This window comes from Gracilinanus agilis, chromosome 3 (genome assembly GCF_016433145.1).
Source record: "Gracilinanus agilis isolate LMUSP501 chromosome 3, AgileGrace, whole genome shotgun sequence".
Classification (NCBI taxonomy): Eukaryota; Metazoa; Chordata; class Mammalia; order Didelphimorphia; family Didelphidae; genus Gracilinanus; species Gracilinanus agilis.
In genome coordinates this window covers 46,794,796-46,812,019 of record NC_058132.1, presented here as the reverse complement: position 1 = coordinate 46,812,019, position 17,224 = coordinate 46,794,796, and the positions used below count along the sequence as shown (strand labels likewise).

General features: G+C 41.2%; 1 protein-coding gene and 1 pseudogene across 4 annotated transcripts in view; both read right to left on the bottom strand.

Annotated features, from left to right (window-relative positions):
- LOC123240309 (F-box only protein 6-like) overlaps positions 1–5,624 on the bottom strand; it is a 28,518-nt gene extending 22,894 nt beyond the window's left edge. For all 4 annotated transcript variants that reach the window (XM_044667744.1, XM_044667743.1, XM_044667745.1 and 1 more), the window contains exons 1-2: positions 5,540–5,624; positions 2,326–2,635 (exon numbers count right to left, since the gene is read on the bottom strand). In XM_044667744.1, coding sequence (XP_044523679.1) covers positions 2,326–2,584 — 259 coding nt within the window. In that variant the 5' untranslated portion in view covers positions 2,585–2,635; positions 5,540–5,624. The remainder of the gene's footprint in view (positions 1–2,325; positions 2,636–5,539) is intronic.
- Positions 5,625–16,350: 10,726 nt separating this feature from the next.
- Positions 16,351–17,224, bottom strand: part of LOC123240963 — a 14,116-nt pseudogene continuing 13,242 nt past the window's right edge.

Sequence of the window (17,224 nt, the reverse complement as noted above, 5' to 3'; positions counted from 1 at the left end):
AAATAGCCCCACCAAGGTGAGCAAGGATACTTTCGTGCTGAATTGGCATAGGACAGCATTCAGCATGGGGCCCTGTGGCATACCCTCCCTCCCAACACCCTCAGCTCCCAGTATAAGAGCAGGGACTGTTGCATATTAGTCTTTGTATTCTTACTGCCTGGCACACAGTAGGTGCTTAATACATCCTTAATGACTGATAGGCATATAATACACTTAAAAAATTAAATTGGGACAACACATGAAAGCTTGGGTCCTTGTTCCACCATTAATCATCTGGGTGACCTTGGACAATGTCATCCATCTTCTCTGGCCTTCAATTTCTCCATAAAAGGAGATAATTCTAACTTTCCCTTGCAGGGGCATCATGAGACTCAAATGAGTTATAGTCCTTTAAAAAAGTAGAAGACTAGCCCTTACCACCCTTCTGCCTTGGAATTAATATTTAGTATTGATTCTAAGATGGAAGGTAAGGGTTTAAAAAAGAGGTAGAAAAGTCAAAGAAGTATAAGATAACTACACCAGAGAGGTTATTAAAAAAGAAATGCTTTAGGGGTAGCTAGGTAGCTTATTGGATTGGAAGCCAGACCTAGAGACAAGAGATTCTAGGTTCAAATCTGGCCTTGGACACATCCTAGCTGTGTGGCCCTGGGCAAGTCACTTAGCCCTCATTGCCTAATCCTTACCGCTCTTCTGCCTTGGAACCAATATATAGTATTGATTCTAAGGCAAAAGGTAAGTGTTTTACATATATATATATATATATATATATATATACACATACATATATATATGCATTTCTATGGCACATTGGTGCTTATAAAACATTTTGTTCATGATCCAACTATTCTGGATGGCAATTTGAAATTATGCCCAAAGAGCGCTAAAAGACTGCCTGCCCTTCGATCCAGCCAAAACATTGCTGGGTTTGTACCCCAAGGAGATCATAGATAAAAAGACTTGTACAAAAATATTTATAGCCATGCTTTTTGTAGTAGCAAAAAACTGGAAAATGAGGTATATGCCCTTCAGTTGGGGAATGGCTGAACATGTTGTGCTATATGATGGTGATGGAATACTATTGTGCCCAAAGGAATAATAAACTGGAGGAATTCCATGTGAACTGGAATGACCTCCAGGAACTGATGCAGAGTGAAAAGAGCAGAACCACAAGAACATTGTACACAGAGACTGTGTAAAACAGAATGTAATGGACTTCTGTACTAGTAGCACTGCAATGACCCAGGACAATTCTGAGAGATTTATGGAAAAGATGCTACCCACATTCAGAGGAAGAACTACAGGAGAGGAAACACAGAAGAAAAACAACTGCTTGAATACATGGGTTGAGGTGGACATGATTGGGGATGTAGACCCAAAATGACCACACCAATGCAACAATCAATAATATGGAAATAGATCTTGATAGATGACACATGTTAAAACCAGTGGAAATGTGAGTCGGCTATGGGGGGGGGGCGGGTTGAGGGGGTGAAGTGTTAAGTAAGAACATGAATCATGTAACCATGGCAAATTTTTCTTTAAAAAAAAAAGAAAAGAAAAAGAAAAAAACATTTTGTTCACAATGAACCCAGAAAATATGCAGTGTAAGTATTTTGATCCCCATTTCATAGATGAGGATATTGAGGCCTAGACGAGTTAATTTACCTGCTCTGGGGTCCCAAAACTCATAAGTTTGGGAGCTGGGATAGGAATTCAACTTGTATATAGATCTGGAACTGAAAGGGGACTTATTTGGTTTGACCCTTTATTTTACAGATGAGGAAACTGAGGCCTAGAAAATTCAAAATGACTGAAGATTATAGGATCCTGGGGGCAGCTAGGAGGCTCAGTGGATAGAGAGTTGGGCCTAGAGATCAGAGGTCTTAGGTTCAAATCTGACCTCAGATACTTCCTAGTTGTGTGACCATGAGCAAGTCACAACTCTCATTGCCTAGCCCTTACCACTTTTCTGCCTTAGAACCAATACATAGTATCTGTTCTCAGACAGATGGTAATAGGTTATACACAGTATTGGTTCTAAGATGGAATATTTAAAAAAAAAGATTTTAGGATCCTGGATTTGAGGCTGAAAGGGAAATTTGAGGTCATCTGGTCCAACCCCTCTTCATTTTATAAATGAGTAAACTGAAGTCCGCAGAGGACCTCAAATGGCAACTGAGGTAGAAAGAGAAGGAACAGGAATTTGAACTCAGGTCCTCTGATCTCAAATCCAGTGTTATTACCGTCCTTCCTCTGAGGGAAGTGAATTGCCCAAGATCACCCGAGGAGTGGGAAGGGGGAGGGGGACGTGTTGAGGGGACCCACCTTCAGCGCAGGGGTTGCGGATCAGGTTCTTCCGGAGGCTACAAAGGAAGTAAAAGACTTTCCAGTCGGCTACAGGTTGGTCCCAGTTCTCGGAGATGAAGCCCTCTCTCTGGCACTTGCGTTTCCACAGGGACACCAGGTCGATGAGGTCCCGCCACAGGCTGCAGACTGGCCTGCAGCGCCTGATGAGCTCCCGAGCTGGAATCAGGGAGAACAGCTCCAGGAGGACATTCTCAGGGAGCTCATTGATGGAGGCCATGATCCTGGTGCCAGAGAGGGGGACGGGGAACCTCCCACAGTTGACACAGGCCTGAGAGGAGGCAAAACAGGGTTGGGAAGAGGACAAAATTAGTAGGATGTCTGACAACATGATGAGGGATGGGAAGAGTTTGGAGTCTGAAGGCTAGACTATAAAAAGGTGCTTTAAGTTTTCCAGACGTACTTTATATATGTCGGATCATTTGATTTCTCTGAACAGCTTTTCTACCCTGAGGTTAGCACAGTAGGAAGAGCTCTGAACTGGGATAGCCTCAGGGAGCAGGTCACCCATCTCTGCAAAATAAAATCATGCCACTCCCCTCCTCAAAAAACTGCAATGGCTCCCTATTGTCTCCAGGATAAAATAAGAAGTCCTCAGCTTGGCATTTAAAGCCCTTCACAATCAGATTTCTTCTTACTTTCCAGTCTTCTCACATTTTACTCCCATCCCATTCATTCAGTAACCCCAGGGACCTTAGCACAGTTGGCCCTTCCACCCTCCACTCTCTCCTGAAGTCTGCCCAAGCTAAATGTTCCTTGCTTCTAGGACACTTTCCATCCATCTCGTCCTTTGCTGTTCCCTTCTCCTTTTGCCTTTAATCTTAATATCTGAGTTTTGGCTCTCTTTTTTTCCTTCCCCAGTGAATCTTGTCTTCTTATTAAGTGACCAAAATATTTAAACTTCAGCTTCAGTACTTGTCCTTCTAGTGAATAGTCTGGAATTTAATTTCTTTAAATATTGACTGAGTTAATCTCTTTGCTATCCAAGGACCTCTCAAAGGTCTTCTCCAGCAACACGATTTGAAAGTGTCCACCTCATACTACATGGCCCATTTATGTCTAGCATGTGCCACTCCACCTGCCAATTGTGTGCCTTTGCATTGACTATCCCCCAACTCCAGAATGCCTCCCTCTTGGTCTCTATTTCTGACTTCCCTGACCTTTTTTCCTCTCTAAAACTCCTGCCTTCTGTTGTAGCATCAATACTGAGACAGAAGAGCAGTACTGTCTAGGCCAGTGGTTCCCAAACTTTTTTGGCCTACCACCCCCTTTCTAGAAAAAAATGGTACTTAGCACCCCCTGGAAATTATGAAACTATTTATTAAACTCAGAATAGAATGTAATACAAAAAAAAAGTGTTGCCATCACCGCCTCCCTAGATTGCTGCAGCACCCACCAGGGGGCGGTGGTGCCCACTTTGGGAATTACTGGTCTAGGCAATTGGGGTGAAATGACTTGTTCAGGATCACACAGCTAGGAAGTGTCTGAGATCAGATTTGAACTTAGTTCCTCTGACCCCAGGCCACTGTGCTACCCAGATACCCTTTCCCTTTTTTCTAAGTACCATTACCTCCCCTCCCACCCCCCCCCCCCAATATAGACCAGATTTCTCACTTTTTCTCTCTCTATTTGGGAGGGCAGGGCAAAGAGGGGTGAAAGGGGTGAAGAGGGATGTAGGAGTGGGAATAAGTACTGAGCTTGTGCCAGCTTGTATAATCCAGGGTAGGTGTCACTTAACTACTTTTTGCCTCAGTTTCCTCAACTGTAAAATGGAAGGGAATAAGCATTTATTATGTGCTAGGGACTGTGCTAAATTTTTTTTACAAATATTATTTCTCTGATCCTCACAAAAAATCTATAATAGCACATATCATCTCCCTCTCAGAGTTGTTAAAAGGATCAAATGAGATAATATTTGTTTAAAAGAAAAATACTTAGCACAGTGCCTGGCACACAGTAGGCACTTCATAAATGCTTTCCACTTTATCATTGAGGAAACGAAGATTAAGCGACATGTTCAGAATCACCTAGTTAGCATCTGATGCTGAATTTGAACTCAGGTCTTCCTGCTTCCAGGTGCAGCTCTCTAACCACTACACCACCAATACCTCTAATAAAGGAGGAGAATAATGGTATTTAGTTCACAACAGGGATGTGGGGATTCAATGAGATGAATTACAAAGTGCTGTATACAAACGCTATTATTGCTATTAAATGTTTATTGACTGATGACTGGATCAATGGCTAAGCCATTAACTGGACAAGCCCCTTCCCCATTCTGGACCTCATTTTCTGCATCCGTTAAATTGAGGGCAGATAAATAGGCTCCTCCCAGCATTCTAAGCTGCCTCCCAGCTCTGATATTCTGTGTTCTAGAGTCATTTCGGGCTTTGCCATTCTCCGTTCTAAAGTCCCTTCCTGTTCTAACATTCTCTTCCACCATTTGAACCATTGAAGGAACGCAAGTCGGTTCTCCCTCGCCGGGTGAAGGAGGGCAGGATGCCTTTGGAGCTCCGGCTTTTAATAAAATCAGTCTCCCTAGCCAGAGCCCAAGAGAGCCCGTAGCTATTCCCCTCCGCTGGCGTCAATTTCGCTTTCCTTTTCCCAGTAGTCAGTTGCGGCTTACTGACTACTTCCTCTGGCCACTGGCCGGGACGCAGCCAGAATTAGAGACAAGAACACAGCCCGGCAGGGCTGGGGGAGGGGAGAGAAACAGGCTGGTCCTCCCCGGCCTCCCTTCTAGCCCCTCGTTCTGCCTGGCAGTTAGCAAGCCCCCTAGGCGGCCCACTCAGGATTCCGGGTGGAGTCCTAGCTCTGATGCCGCCCCCCACTCCCTCCTGCCCTGCTTCCAGCAGCGATGGTGCCCAGAAGCTCGGATTGGCCAGGACTGGCAAAGGAGGGCGGCGGAGCTGATTGACTGGCAGCTGCCATTCGGGGCCCGACACCTCGTGACATTCCCCTTTCCCCCAGTAATGGGTATCAGAGCAGCAGCTGTAGGCGTGCCAAGGGACCCCCAGACCCTATGCGGCGGTTCGGGAGGCCGCCCTCCCCTGCCTTGCTCCCAGTTTACAGCAAGGGAGGGGACCCAGAAGTGCCGGCTCCCAGGGTCCTCCGCCCCATCTTCCCCAGCAGCCCCGATCCCTGCCATTCCCCTACTGAACCCCATCTTTCCCACCTGCTATAACAAAGCAGAAATCTGGGATCTCGGGGTGGGACCGTGCCACCTCGGGAGGGCTGAATCATCGGGAGTTCCCCCTCTGCCGCTTCCGTAAACCAGCTCCCCGGGCCGCCTCACTCTCGCCCCCTGGGGGTGGATTGTCAATGTGCTGGAGCGTTCCAGCTGCCCCGCGCCTCTATAACCGTCTCACCCACAGATGGAACTTGGGGCTAGGCTTTACCGCGCTGCCCATCACTGGGGCCTTTGCTGGGAATCTGGGATATGCAGTTTTCAATCTTCTCCCAACTCAGAGATCTGGGTTGGAATTCTGCCTCTAACACTTCTAGCTTGGGCCACCAGGAAGAAGTTGTTTCATTTTTAATGGTAATCATTATAGCTTCATAGAAACAGAGGTAGATGGGACCTCTCTGGCCCTTTAGTCCAATCCCCTTTACTTTATATATAACACCTTGTTATATATAATTATATATATATATATATATATATATATATATATATATATATATATATATATATATATATATATATAAATTAGCTGTTTTTAAGCACGGGGAAAATATAATCGCCCTTGAGTTCCAGGTGATTCCCTCAGATTCTGCTTTAGGGAGTTTTAGAAGTACAGTTCAGGGGATAGCTGGGTAAGTCAGTGGATTGAGAGCCAGGCTTAGAGATTGGAGGTCCTAGGTTCAAATCTGGCCTCAGACACTTCCCAGCTGTGTGACTCTGGGTAAGTCACTTGACCCCCATTGCCCACCCTTACCACTCTTCCACCTAAGAGCCAATACACAGTATTGACTCCAAAAGACAGAAGATAACGTGTTTTGTTTTTGTTTTTGTTTTTTTTTTTAAAGAACTACAGTTCAGGAGTTCAGACCTAATTACTCTGAGCTCCCAGTTAGGAAAATTCTTAGAATTTAGGCAGGATTGGAATTCTCTGCCTAACACTGATTTATTTTTAGTTAAACCCTAGTGTCTTTGTGGTTGAGGAAAAAATTCTGCTCCTTCTTCTGTTCTAGAACAGTCTGAGGGAAGCCCCCCAAAAAGAGACTCTTAATTTCCTAATTCACTTCCTAATTCCCCCTCCCAATGGCTGTCTTTCCACAGATGATATAATATAATCTGTTTCATTACTCAAACATTTCCAATAAACTATTGCAGATGACCCTCCTGGAAACCTCTCTTGCTGGCCACAGCTGAGTCCTGCTTTTCCTCCTTAGAGGTTTGCTGGAATTTCAGGCTTCCTCCAACCTCCTTCCCAGACCCTCAGAATCTTTCTCTTTTTCTGAGATAATCCCTTTGCTTCATATGAATTCCAAGTGTTTCACAAGGGATTTAAGTAAGGAAGTAAACAGGACCTGTTCAAATTCTGTACTGATTGATGACATTCAATTACCCAATAAAGGTAATTACTTTTAATTAATAGAGACCCCCACCCTTATAGACCTAGATTAGGAAATAAAGACTAAACTATTTGCTCAAATTCATTCAGGTAGTAAGCCTGACAGGACAGTCATGACTGAAAAACACTGAAAAACTATTTAATTAAATCTGAAATGGGAGTTGAATATCAATCTACCTGTGCCCACATCATAGTGAGAACATTTTTTCATAAAATTGGAAAAAAACAAAGAGATCAAAATTGCAAAACATTTTGTGGTTCAGTCATTTCAGTGTGTCTGATCCTGACCCCATTTGGCTTTTTCTTGGCACAGATACTGGAGGGGTTTGCCATTTTCTTCTCCATCTCATTTGACAGATGAGGAACCTGAGGCAAAAAGGGGGAAGTGATTTGGCTAGGGTCACACAGATGGTGTCTGAGAGCAGATTTGAACTCAGATCTTTATGATTCTAGGCCTAGGCTTTTATTACTATTTTTTTAAAAATGTGATATTAAAGATCTCACATTTGGAGTCTAAAATGTAAGAATTAAATTTTAATGGTTAAATAAAATATATGAAAATTATAAATAATATGGTAGTCACCAATTCAAAGTATTATTGTTCAAAGTCTTAATAACCTTCTATAGCTTTTATTTACAAAAAACGTAGAAAGAGTGAAAATAGAGAAATACAAAAAGGTAGAGAAGACATTAGCCTAACTAAATATTGCTCCAGTGCCCACTCAACCAGGACTTGTTGACCTTCAATCAGAATTAAACTCTCTCCAGAAAACAGGAAGGGAAAGCCAGCTATCCACTTACCCAAGTTCCCTCCAAGAGGCAGGTCAAGACAATGACTCGAGCTGAAGGTGATTCCTGAGACCAACTTTCTTCCTTGAGCTGACCTTCTTCTTGAAGTTGACTTCCTTCTTGGAATCTACTTCCTTAGCCCCAAATTGTCTAGCACTATCCAGGGAGCAGAGTTTGTGAGAACCAGTTCTCACCTTCTGGAGGAGTGAATACTCATCAAAAGGGTTCACAGATTCCTGGCTGATTGAGTTTCTCAGGGTGTGAATTCATTAAGTGTTTTACGAGCTCCTCTGCCTACTTCAGGCTTGTGCTGATTCAATCAAAAGGTGGACAAAGCCCTTTGAGCATAGTTCCAAATTGCTGTCCAAAATGGTTGGATCAATTCACAACTCCACCAGCAATGCATTAATGTCCCAATTTTGCCACATCCCCTCCAGCATTTATTACTTTCCTTTGCTATCATATTAGTCAGTCTACTAGGTGTGAGGTGATACCTCAGAGTTGTTTTGATCTGCAATTCTCTAATTATAAGAGATTTAGAACACTTTTTCATGTACTTATTGATAGTTTTGATTTCTTTATCTGAAAATTGCCTATTGCCCATTTATCAATTGGAGAATGGCTTGATTTTTTTGTACAATTAATTTAGCTCCTTATAAATCTGAGTAATTAGACCTTTGTCAGAAGTTTTTGTTATAAAGATTTTTTCCCCAATTTGTTACTTTCCTTCTAATTTTGATTGCATTGGTTTTGTTTGTACAAACCCTTTCTAATTTGATGTAATCAAAATTATTTTACATTTTGTAATGTTTTCTAATTCTTTCTTGGTCTTAAAATCTTTGCTTTCCCATAGCTCTGACAGGTAAACTATTCTATGTTCACCTAATTTACTTATAGTTTCCTTCTTTTATATTCAAGTCATTCACCCATTCTGAATTATCTTTAAAAGAATGTCTGCCTTTTGATCCAGCCAAACCACTGTTAGGTTTGTACACTAAAGAGATCATAAGGAAAAAGACTTGTACAAAAATATTTATAGTCTTGCTCTTTGTGGTGGCAAAAAATTGGAAAATGAGGGGATGCCCTTTGATTGGGGAATGGCTGAACAAATTGTGGTATCTGTTATTGATGGAATACTGTTGTGCTGAAAGGCATAATGAATTGGAGGAATTCCATGTGAACTAGAACAACCTCCAGGAACTGATGCAGAGTGAAAGGAGCACAACCAGGAGAACCTTATACACAGAGATGGTACTCTGTGGCACAATTGAATGTAATGGACTTCTCTACTAGCAGCAATGCAATGACCCAGAACAATTCTGAGGGACTTATGAGAAAGAAAACTATCCACATCCAAAGAAAGAACTGTGGGAGCAGAAACACAAAAGAAAAACAACTGCTTGACCACATGGGTAGATGGGGATATGGTTGGGGACGTAGACTCTAAGTGATCACCCTAGTGCAAATATCAATAATATGGAAATAGTTCTTGATCAATGACACATATAAATGGAATTGCTCTTTGGCTGGGGGAGGGTTGAGGGGGAGGAGGAGAGGGAAAGAATATTCTAAATCAATTGATTAAATAAAATTAAAAAAAAAAAGGTGGACAAAAGAGAGTTAATCCTATCTTCACAATCTAGTGAGGTGCTAAGTAGGGATATGAATATTATTGTTAAGCAAAGTGTTAGCTCCAACTAGGCAAAGAGAATAAAGGATTCCCTTTCACAAGTGTAAACTCAAAGAGAACAAAGAATTCCCTTTTGCAAATATTACCAGGCTTTGTTAAGGATATAAAAATGGCTCTTCCTTCATTCCTCCTTCCTCTCCTCAAACCACAAAAATGCAAAGAGAAGCTTCACTTAGATTAAGTATACATTAGAGTGAGGCAAGCTAGGTGGTGCCCTAGTGTATAGGGTGCTGGGCCTGGAAGCAAGAAGATCTGAGTTCAAAATCTGCCTCAGACACCAGTTATATGACACTGGGCAAGTCACTTTACTCTGCTGGTCTCAGTTTCCTCATCTATAAAATGAGTTGGAGAAGGAAATGGCAAACCACTCCAGTATTGTTGTGAAGAAAACCCCAAATGAAGTCATGAAAAGTTGGACAATAATTCCTTTATAGTGAGAAATCCATTGAAAAGGGCACACACAGTTAAGTGCATTGAGGGATCATTTTTTCCCCTAGCATTCTCATTTCAGTTACCTAGGTGACCCCACAGTGCACAGAGCACTGGGCCTGGAGTCAAGAAGACCTAAATTCAAATCCAGCCTCAGAGGACTCAGTAGCTAGAGAGCCAGGCCCAGAGAACAGGGGGTCCTGAGCTCAAATCTGTACTCAGACACTTCCTAGCTATGTGTACCTCGACAAGTCACTTAATCCCAATGGTATATCCCTTACTGCTCTTCTGCCTTGAAACAGGTTCTTAGTATCAATTCTAAGACAGAGGGAAAGGGTTAAAAAAAAAACCCAAACCCAAAGGTATGTGGAGAGGAGATGTCGGTTTGAGTAGGAGGAACTGCAAGGAAGCCAGTGGTGTGGATCAGAGTGTATCAGAGGAGTAAAAATAAGAGAACTGGAGAGATAGAAAGGAGTGAAGTAATGAAGAGCTTTAAATGCCAAGCAAAGGAATTTATATTTGATCCTGAGGGTAATAGAGAGAGCCACTGGGGCTTGTTGAATGGTGGCTTGATGTGGTCAGACATATTTTAGTTATTTATTTTTAAAACCCTTATCTTCTGTCTTAGTATCAATTCTAAGACAGAAGAGAGTTGAGTGAGAATACATGTATAACCCAGTGGAATTGCTTGTCGGCTCTGGGAGGGGGGAGAGAAAAGGGGAGGGAAAGAACATGAATCATGTAACCATGGAAAAATACTTCAATAAAAAAAATTAAAAAAATAAAAAAGACAAGAGAGGTAAGGGCTAGGCAATTGGGGTTAAATGATACGCTCAGAGAACACAACTAGGAACTTTCTGAGGTCAGATTAGAACCCCAGGTCCCTCCCATCTCAAAGCCTGGTGCTCTATCCATTGAGCCACCTAGCTGTTCCCAGACACACTTTAGAAAACTTTGGCAATTAAGTAGAAGATGGATTAGAACGTGGAGACACTTAACTCAGGAAGATTAATTAGAAAGCTATTGTAATAGGCCAGGGGAGATGTGATGAGGGACTGAACTAGGGTTATTAATAGCTGGTTAGATGGAGAGAAGTGGGTAAAGGAGATGCTGTGAAGACAGATAGAAATGCCAAGATTTGGAAATCAATCAGTTCTCTATATGGGGTGAGTGAAAATGAAGAGAGGAAAGGGACCTTGAGTTTGGGAGCCTGGGCAGGGGGGAAGATGTTGGTGCCCTTGACGGTAATAAGGAAATTCTGAAGAGGGAAGGGTATGGGTGGGGGGCAAGATAATTAATTTGGTTTTTGATATGTTGAACTTGATAAACCCACTGGACATCTCGTTCCAGAGGTTAAGTCGATGATGGGAGGAGGTGGCAGAATTCAAAGGAGTTATCAATCCCTCTGGGAATCATTTACCTATAGACTGCAATTTAATCCATGGAAAAATTGATGAGATCAGAGAGGGAGAGAATATGGAATTAAAAGAGAAGAGGCCCCAGGACATAGCCTTTTAAGGCACCCAAGGTGTGTGACCTGGTTGGAAACCCAGCAAAGAAGACTGAGGAGTGGTCAGATAGATAGGAGGAGGACCAGGAGAGAGCAGCATCATGAAAATGAAAGCCTAGAGAAGAGAGAGTGTCTGGGACAAGTGACTAAGTGTCCAATAATGCAGAGCCATCAAGAAGGAAGAAGACTGAGAAAAAGGCCATTGGATTTGACATTTAAGAGATCACTGGTGACTTTGGAGAAGGCAGCCTCAGTTGAATGATGAGGTTGGGCCAGACTGCCTATAATTTAGAGGAGAGTGAGAGATGAAGTAGAGGGTCCACTTGTAAATGGATTTCTCAAGTTTATCTGTGAAAAAGAGAGATAAGAGATGATCACCGCTGAGGATAAAGAGGATCAAATGAGTGCCTCTTAAGAAGGAGTTCTCCTTACAAAGAGAAGAGCCACCTCTTCATCTGAGACCATAGTGAAGAAGTTAGTAGGGGAAGATGTTTGTCTAATATGAAGAGGGGAGAAGAGGGAACTCTTAGCAACAGGTCTGATTTTTATTTTTGGATGAAGATGAAGTCTTCAGTTGTGAGCATAGGGGGAGGAATGCTATTAGAGGCATGAGGAAAGATGAGAAGGTTTGAAACATCTATTATGGAAGGAGCAAGGAAGCAGCTAGGTGGTGTAGTGGATAGAGCGTTGTAGGAGGACTTGAATTCAAAACCGGCTTCAGAGACTTTAACAAGCGTTGTAACCCTGTGGGAAAGCCACTTAACCTGGCTGCCTTTGTTCCTCATTTGTTAAATGGGGATAATAATAGCAGCTACTCCCTGGGTTCAAGTGAGATATTGGTAAATTTGAAATTGGTAAAATTGAGAAATTGGTAAACTACAATTTATGTTATTAAATTTATTTATTCTATTTATTTATTAAATTTATTTATTTTAAAAATATTTTCCCATGGTTACATGATTCATGTTGTTTCCCTCCCCTCTTCCCTCCCCTCTCCTGGAGCTAACAAGCAATTTCACTGGGTTACACATATTATTACTCAGTATTTATTTTCTTATTCATTTTTGTAACATAGTAGTCTTTTAAAACCAAACCCCCAAATCCTATACCCCTATAAATAAGTGATAAATCTTCTGTGTTTCTACTCCCACAGTTCTTTCTCTCAATGTGGATAGCATTCTTTCTCATGAGCCCCTCAGGATTGTCCTGTTTCATTGCATTGCTGTTAGTAGCAAAGTCCATTACATTTGATTATCCTGTAATGTTTCAGTTACTGTGTATAATGTTCTCCTGGTTCTGCTCATTTCACTCCGTATCAGTTCATGGAGGTCTTCCCAGTTTTTATAGAAATCAAATAGTTCACAATTCCTTGTAGCATAATAGTATTCCATCACCATCATATACCACAATTCGTTCAGCCATTCCCCAATCTATGGACACCCCCTCATTTTCCAGTTTTTTGCCACTACAAAGAGCACAGCTATAAATATTTTTGTACAAGTCTTTTTCCTTATTATCTCTTTGGGGTACAAACCCAGCAGTGGTATGGCTGGATCAAAGGGTAGACATTCTTTTAAAGCCTTTTGGGCATAGTTCCAAATTGCCATCCAGAATGGTTGGACCAATTCACAACTCTACCAGCAGTGTATTAGTGTCCCATTTTTGCCACATCCCCTCCAACACTTATCACTTTCCTTTGCTGTCATATTGGCCAGTCTGCTAGGTGTGAGGTGGTACCTCACAGTTGGGGAACTGATTATATTGCGAGACTGAGAAGTTAGTGTATTTGAGGAAGTATCTATATGTATGTTAAAAACCCCTAGTATCAGGAGTTAGAAGAAAGACTATAAGCCTGGCCCTGAATTCATTAAGGAAGGAAGGAGAATGTCTTGGGGATTCATAGATAATAGCCCATTAGGATCTGGATTGAGTGATAACGCTGTGAACTAAAAAGAGATGTTGCTGAGTAATAGTGGTAGTCTTGAAGGAGCCATGAAGTTGCATTGACCTTAGACATTTTATTTTATTTTTCACTATTTTATTTTTTCTCAATTACATATAAAGACAATTTTTAATCATAGTTTTCTAAAATTTTGAGTTCTAAATTCTCTCCTTGTCCCCCTTCTCCTTTTCCTCTTTCCCAAACTGGGGAAATAATTTGATATAGGTTATACAAGTGATATGCAAAAAATATTTCTGTATTGGTCATATTGTGGAAAAAGGCATATAAAAAATCACAGTGGGCAGCGAGGTGGCTCAATAGGTGGAGAATCAGGTCTAGAGACAGAAGTCCTGGCTTCAAATCTGGCCTCAGATACTTCTTAATTGTGTATTGCGTGACCATGGGCAAGTAACAACACTTATCACTCTTCTGCCTTAGAACCAACACACAGTATTGAGTCTAATGTGGAAGGTAAGAGTTTTTATTTAAAAATACAAACACAAAGAAAATAAGGTGAAAAACAATATTTCCCAGGCTGCATTCAGACTCTGTCCGTTCTTTTTCTGGAGGTGGAGAACATTTTCCAGGATAAGTCCTTTGGAATTGTTTTGGATCTTTATATTGCTAAGAATAACTAAGTCATCCACAGTGGCTCATCTTTCCGCCTCTGCTGTTACAGTGCACAATGTTCTCCTCATTCTGCTCACTTCACTTGGCATTAGTTCATGCAAGCTTTTCCATTTTTTTTTTCTGAAATCACCCTTCACATTATTTTTTATACCGCAATAGTATTCTATTACAATCATATGCTACATCTTGTTCAACCATTCCATGATGGCAACAAATTTATTTTTATGAAACCCTCAAGCACCCCTTGATCACCCTAGAAAGGATGAGTAGGTTTGTTCCAGACTGAACAATAAACCTTCAGTGACCCATTGATCAGCCTAGATAAGATTAGCAAATAGAAGCAAATCACAGGTACACTTTTTGTCTTCTTAAGTTCTCTTATTGTATCTAGGTAGCTCCCAGGTATTCTCTTTCCCTAGCTTCCATGTAAGCCAATCAGTTGTCCTTCCTTTCCTATACTCCCTAAAGTACATATAAGTCCCCAAGTTCATTCATTTGATGGACATTCCCATTCTTGCTGTTTTCCTCAGAGACAGTGTTCCTGGAGTCCCAGAGCTTTGGCTCTGTGTGGTGTGGGTATGACCCTGTGTGGTGGCCAGAAGAACACTGTCTCCCTTGCCCTGATTAAAGACTTGTTCTATTAACTACTTTGATAGTTCTGTGTTATTGTGTTTTTTTTTTTCAGGTTGACAATGGATATCCCTTCAATTTCCAATTCTTTGCCACCATAAAAAGATTTCTATATTTTTGTACAAGTAGCCCCCTTCACCCCCACCCCTTAAATCTCTTTGGGATACAGATTGGTATTGCCAGATCAAGGGGCATGCACGATTTTATAACTCTTTGGATACAGTTCCAAATTACTTTTCCACAACTCCACCAACAGTGCAATTGGGGTCCCAGTTTTCCGACATCCCCTCCAATATTTATCATTTTCCTTTTCTGTTCTATTAGCCAATCTGATAGGTGGCTGGTAGTGTTTCAGAGTTCTTTTAATTTGCATTTTTCTAATCAATGGTGATATAGAGCATTTTTTCCATTTGAATAGAGATAGCTTTGATTTCATCTAAAAACTGTCTGTTCAACCTTAGACATTTTAAAATGAGTGAGACCTTGGGTCCTGTAGCCAGCAGCATCCTGGCAAGCCTACACTCACCTATTCCTTATCCCAACAGTTGGATCTTGACCTCCGGAAAGGAATTTTAGGGTAGAGGAAACCAAGACTTCCTTTTTCTGGGGCCCTCGGACTCTTTGGTACACCAGTGTTTACAGGCAAGTGGTACTATGTTTTTATTTCAATGTAATGGTTGTATTCTATATATCAATAACCAAGAACAGGAAACTCATCTAGATTGGAGCAAGAAAGCTGGAGACACAGATATGGCTGGAAGGCTGGGAACCATTCATTTCCTGACCTCACTCTCTTCCTCTCTCAAACCAATTCTGGGTGGGCTTTATGAAAAGTGATTATTGATGGCCTCAGACACTTCCTAGGCACATCACTTAACCCTCATTGCCTAGCCCTTACCACTCTTCTGCTTTGAAATCAGTTGATTCTAAGAGAGAAAAATAAGGATTAAAAAAAAAAAGAACCACTATAAACATTTTTGAACATATGGATGCTTTTCCTTTGATTTCTTTGGTGTAGAGACCTTGCAGTGGCATCACTGGGTCAAAGGACATGTACACTTTTATATCCTTTGGCCACAGTCCCAAATTGTTTTGCAGAATGTTTGGGCAAATTCATCAAAGTTTGTCAAAGTACTTTTAATTTGCATTTCTCTAATTAGTAGTGATTTAGAGCATTTTTATATGACTATTGATAGCTTTGATTTCTTTTCTTTCTTTTTTTTGAAAATTGCCTTTTTTAAAGTTCTTTGACCATTTATTAATTGGGGAATGTTTATAGATTTGACTCAGTTCCCTTTATATATTTGAGAAATGAGATTTTTATCAGCAAAACTTGCTACAGAATTTCCTGCCCAGTTTCCTGCTTTTCTTCTGATTTTGGCTATATTTGCTTTGTTTGTGTAAACCCTTTTTAATTTAATGTAATAAAAATATTCATTTTTGCCTCCTATGGTCCCTCTATCTCTTGTTGGGGCATGAACTATTCCCCTAACCATAGTTGTTCAGTTGTTTTTCAGTTGTGTCCAACTCTTTATGATCCCTTTTGAGGTTTTCATGGTAAAGAACTAGCGTTGCCATTTCCTTCTCCAGCTTATTTTATAGAATAAGGGTAAGTGACTTGCCCAGGGTCACACAGCTAATAATAAGTGTCGTTTTGAATCAGTTCATGTAAATTCTTTCATGTCTTTGACTTCACATTCATAAGCATATTAATATGCCATTGCATTCATGAACCACAATTTGTTTAATCATTCCCTAGTCAACGTTCTCAATTTTTGCAGTAGTAGTCTTAAGCTTTCTCTTGAAAGGGTCCTCTGCATCTGCAGGGCTGAGTTTCTTAGTGACCTCCGGGCTAATGGTGATGCTACTATTGGTGATCTTTGGACCATACCAGCCAGCCCAGAACTGAGTATCTTTACCTCCGTGCTGGAAGTGGATGAAACGGACTTTTGGAGGGTAGTTGGAAAATGTATAGGAGACCTGAGAGAAGCCAGAGGAACTAGTTAGTCATTTACTAGTGGGGATTCCCATCAGGACTCTATCAAGTGCAGCCCTATGGGGACAACAGGTGATGGGGACTTGCAAACAGGTTGAAAGTGGAAAATTGAGATTTGAACTCATGTTCTCTGACTCCAAATCCATTGTTCTTTCTACTACACCAAAACTGACTCCTAATTGGGCATTTCCAAATATATAGTAGATAGCTGTGTGACCCTGGGCAAGTCATTTAACCCCAGTTGTCTAACCCTTCCCACTCTTTTGCCTTGGAACCCATACTTAATATTAATTCTAAGACAGAAGGTGAGGGTTTAAAAGAAAGAAATAAAATAAGCACAACCAAATACACAGTAGAACAGAACAAGGAAGTACATGTAACTTCAAAGCTGTGGGGTTTTTTTTAAAACTCTTTTTTAACCCTTACCTTCTATCAATAGAAGTATAGATTCTAAGACACAAGAGAAGTAAGAACTAGGCAAGGGAGCTTAAGTAACTTGTCCAAGGTTACATAGTCCTAGATCTCTATCCACTGAGACACTGAGTTGTCCCGAGCTTCCTTCCTTCCTTCCTTTCTCTCTCTCTCTCTTTCTCTCTCTCTCTTTCTCTCTCTCTCTTTCTCTCTCTCTCTTTCTTTCTTTCTTTCTTTCTTTCTTTCTTTCTTTCTT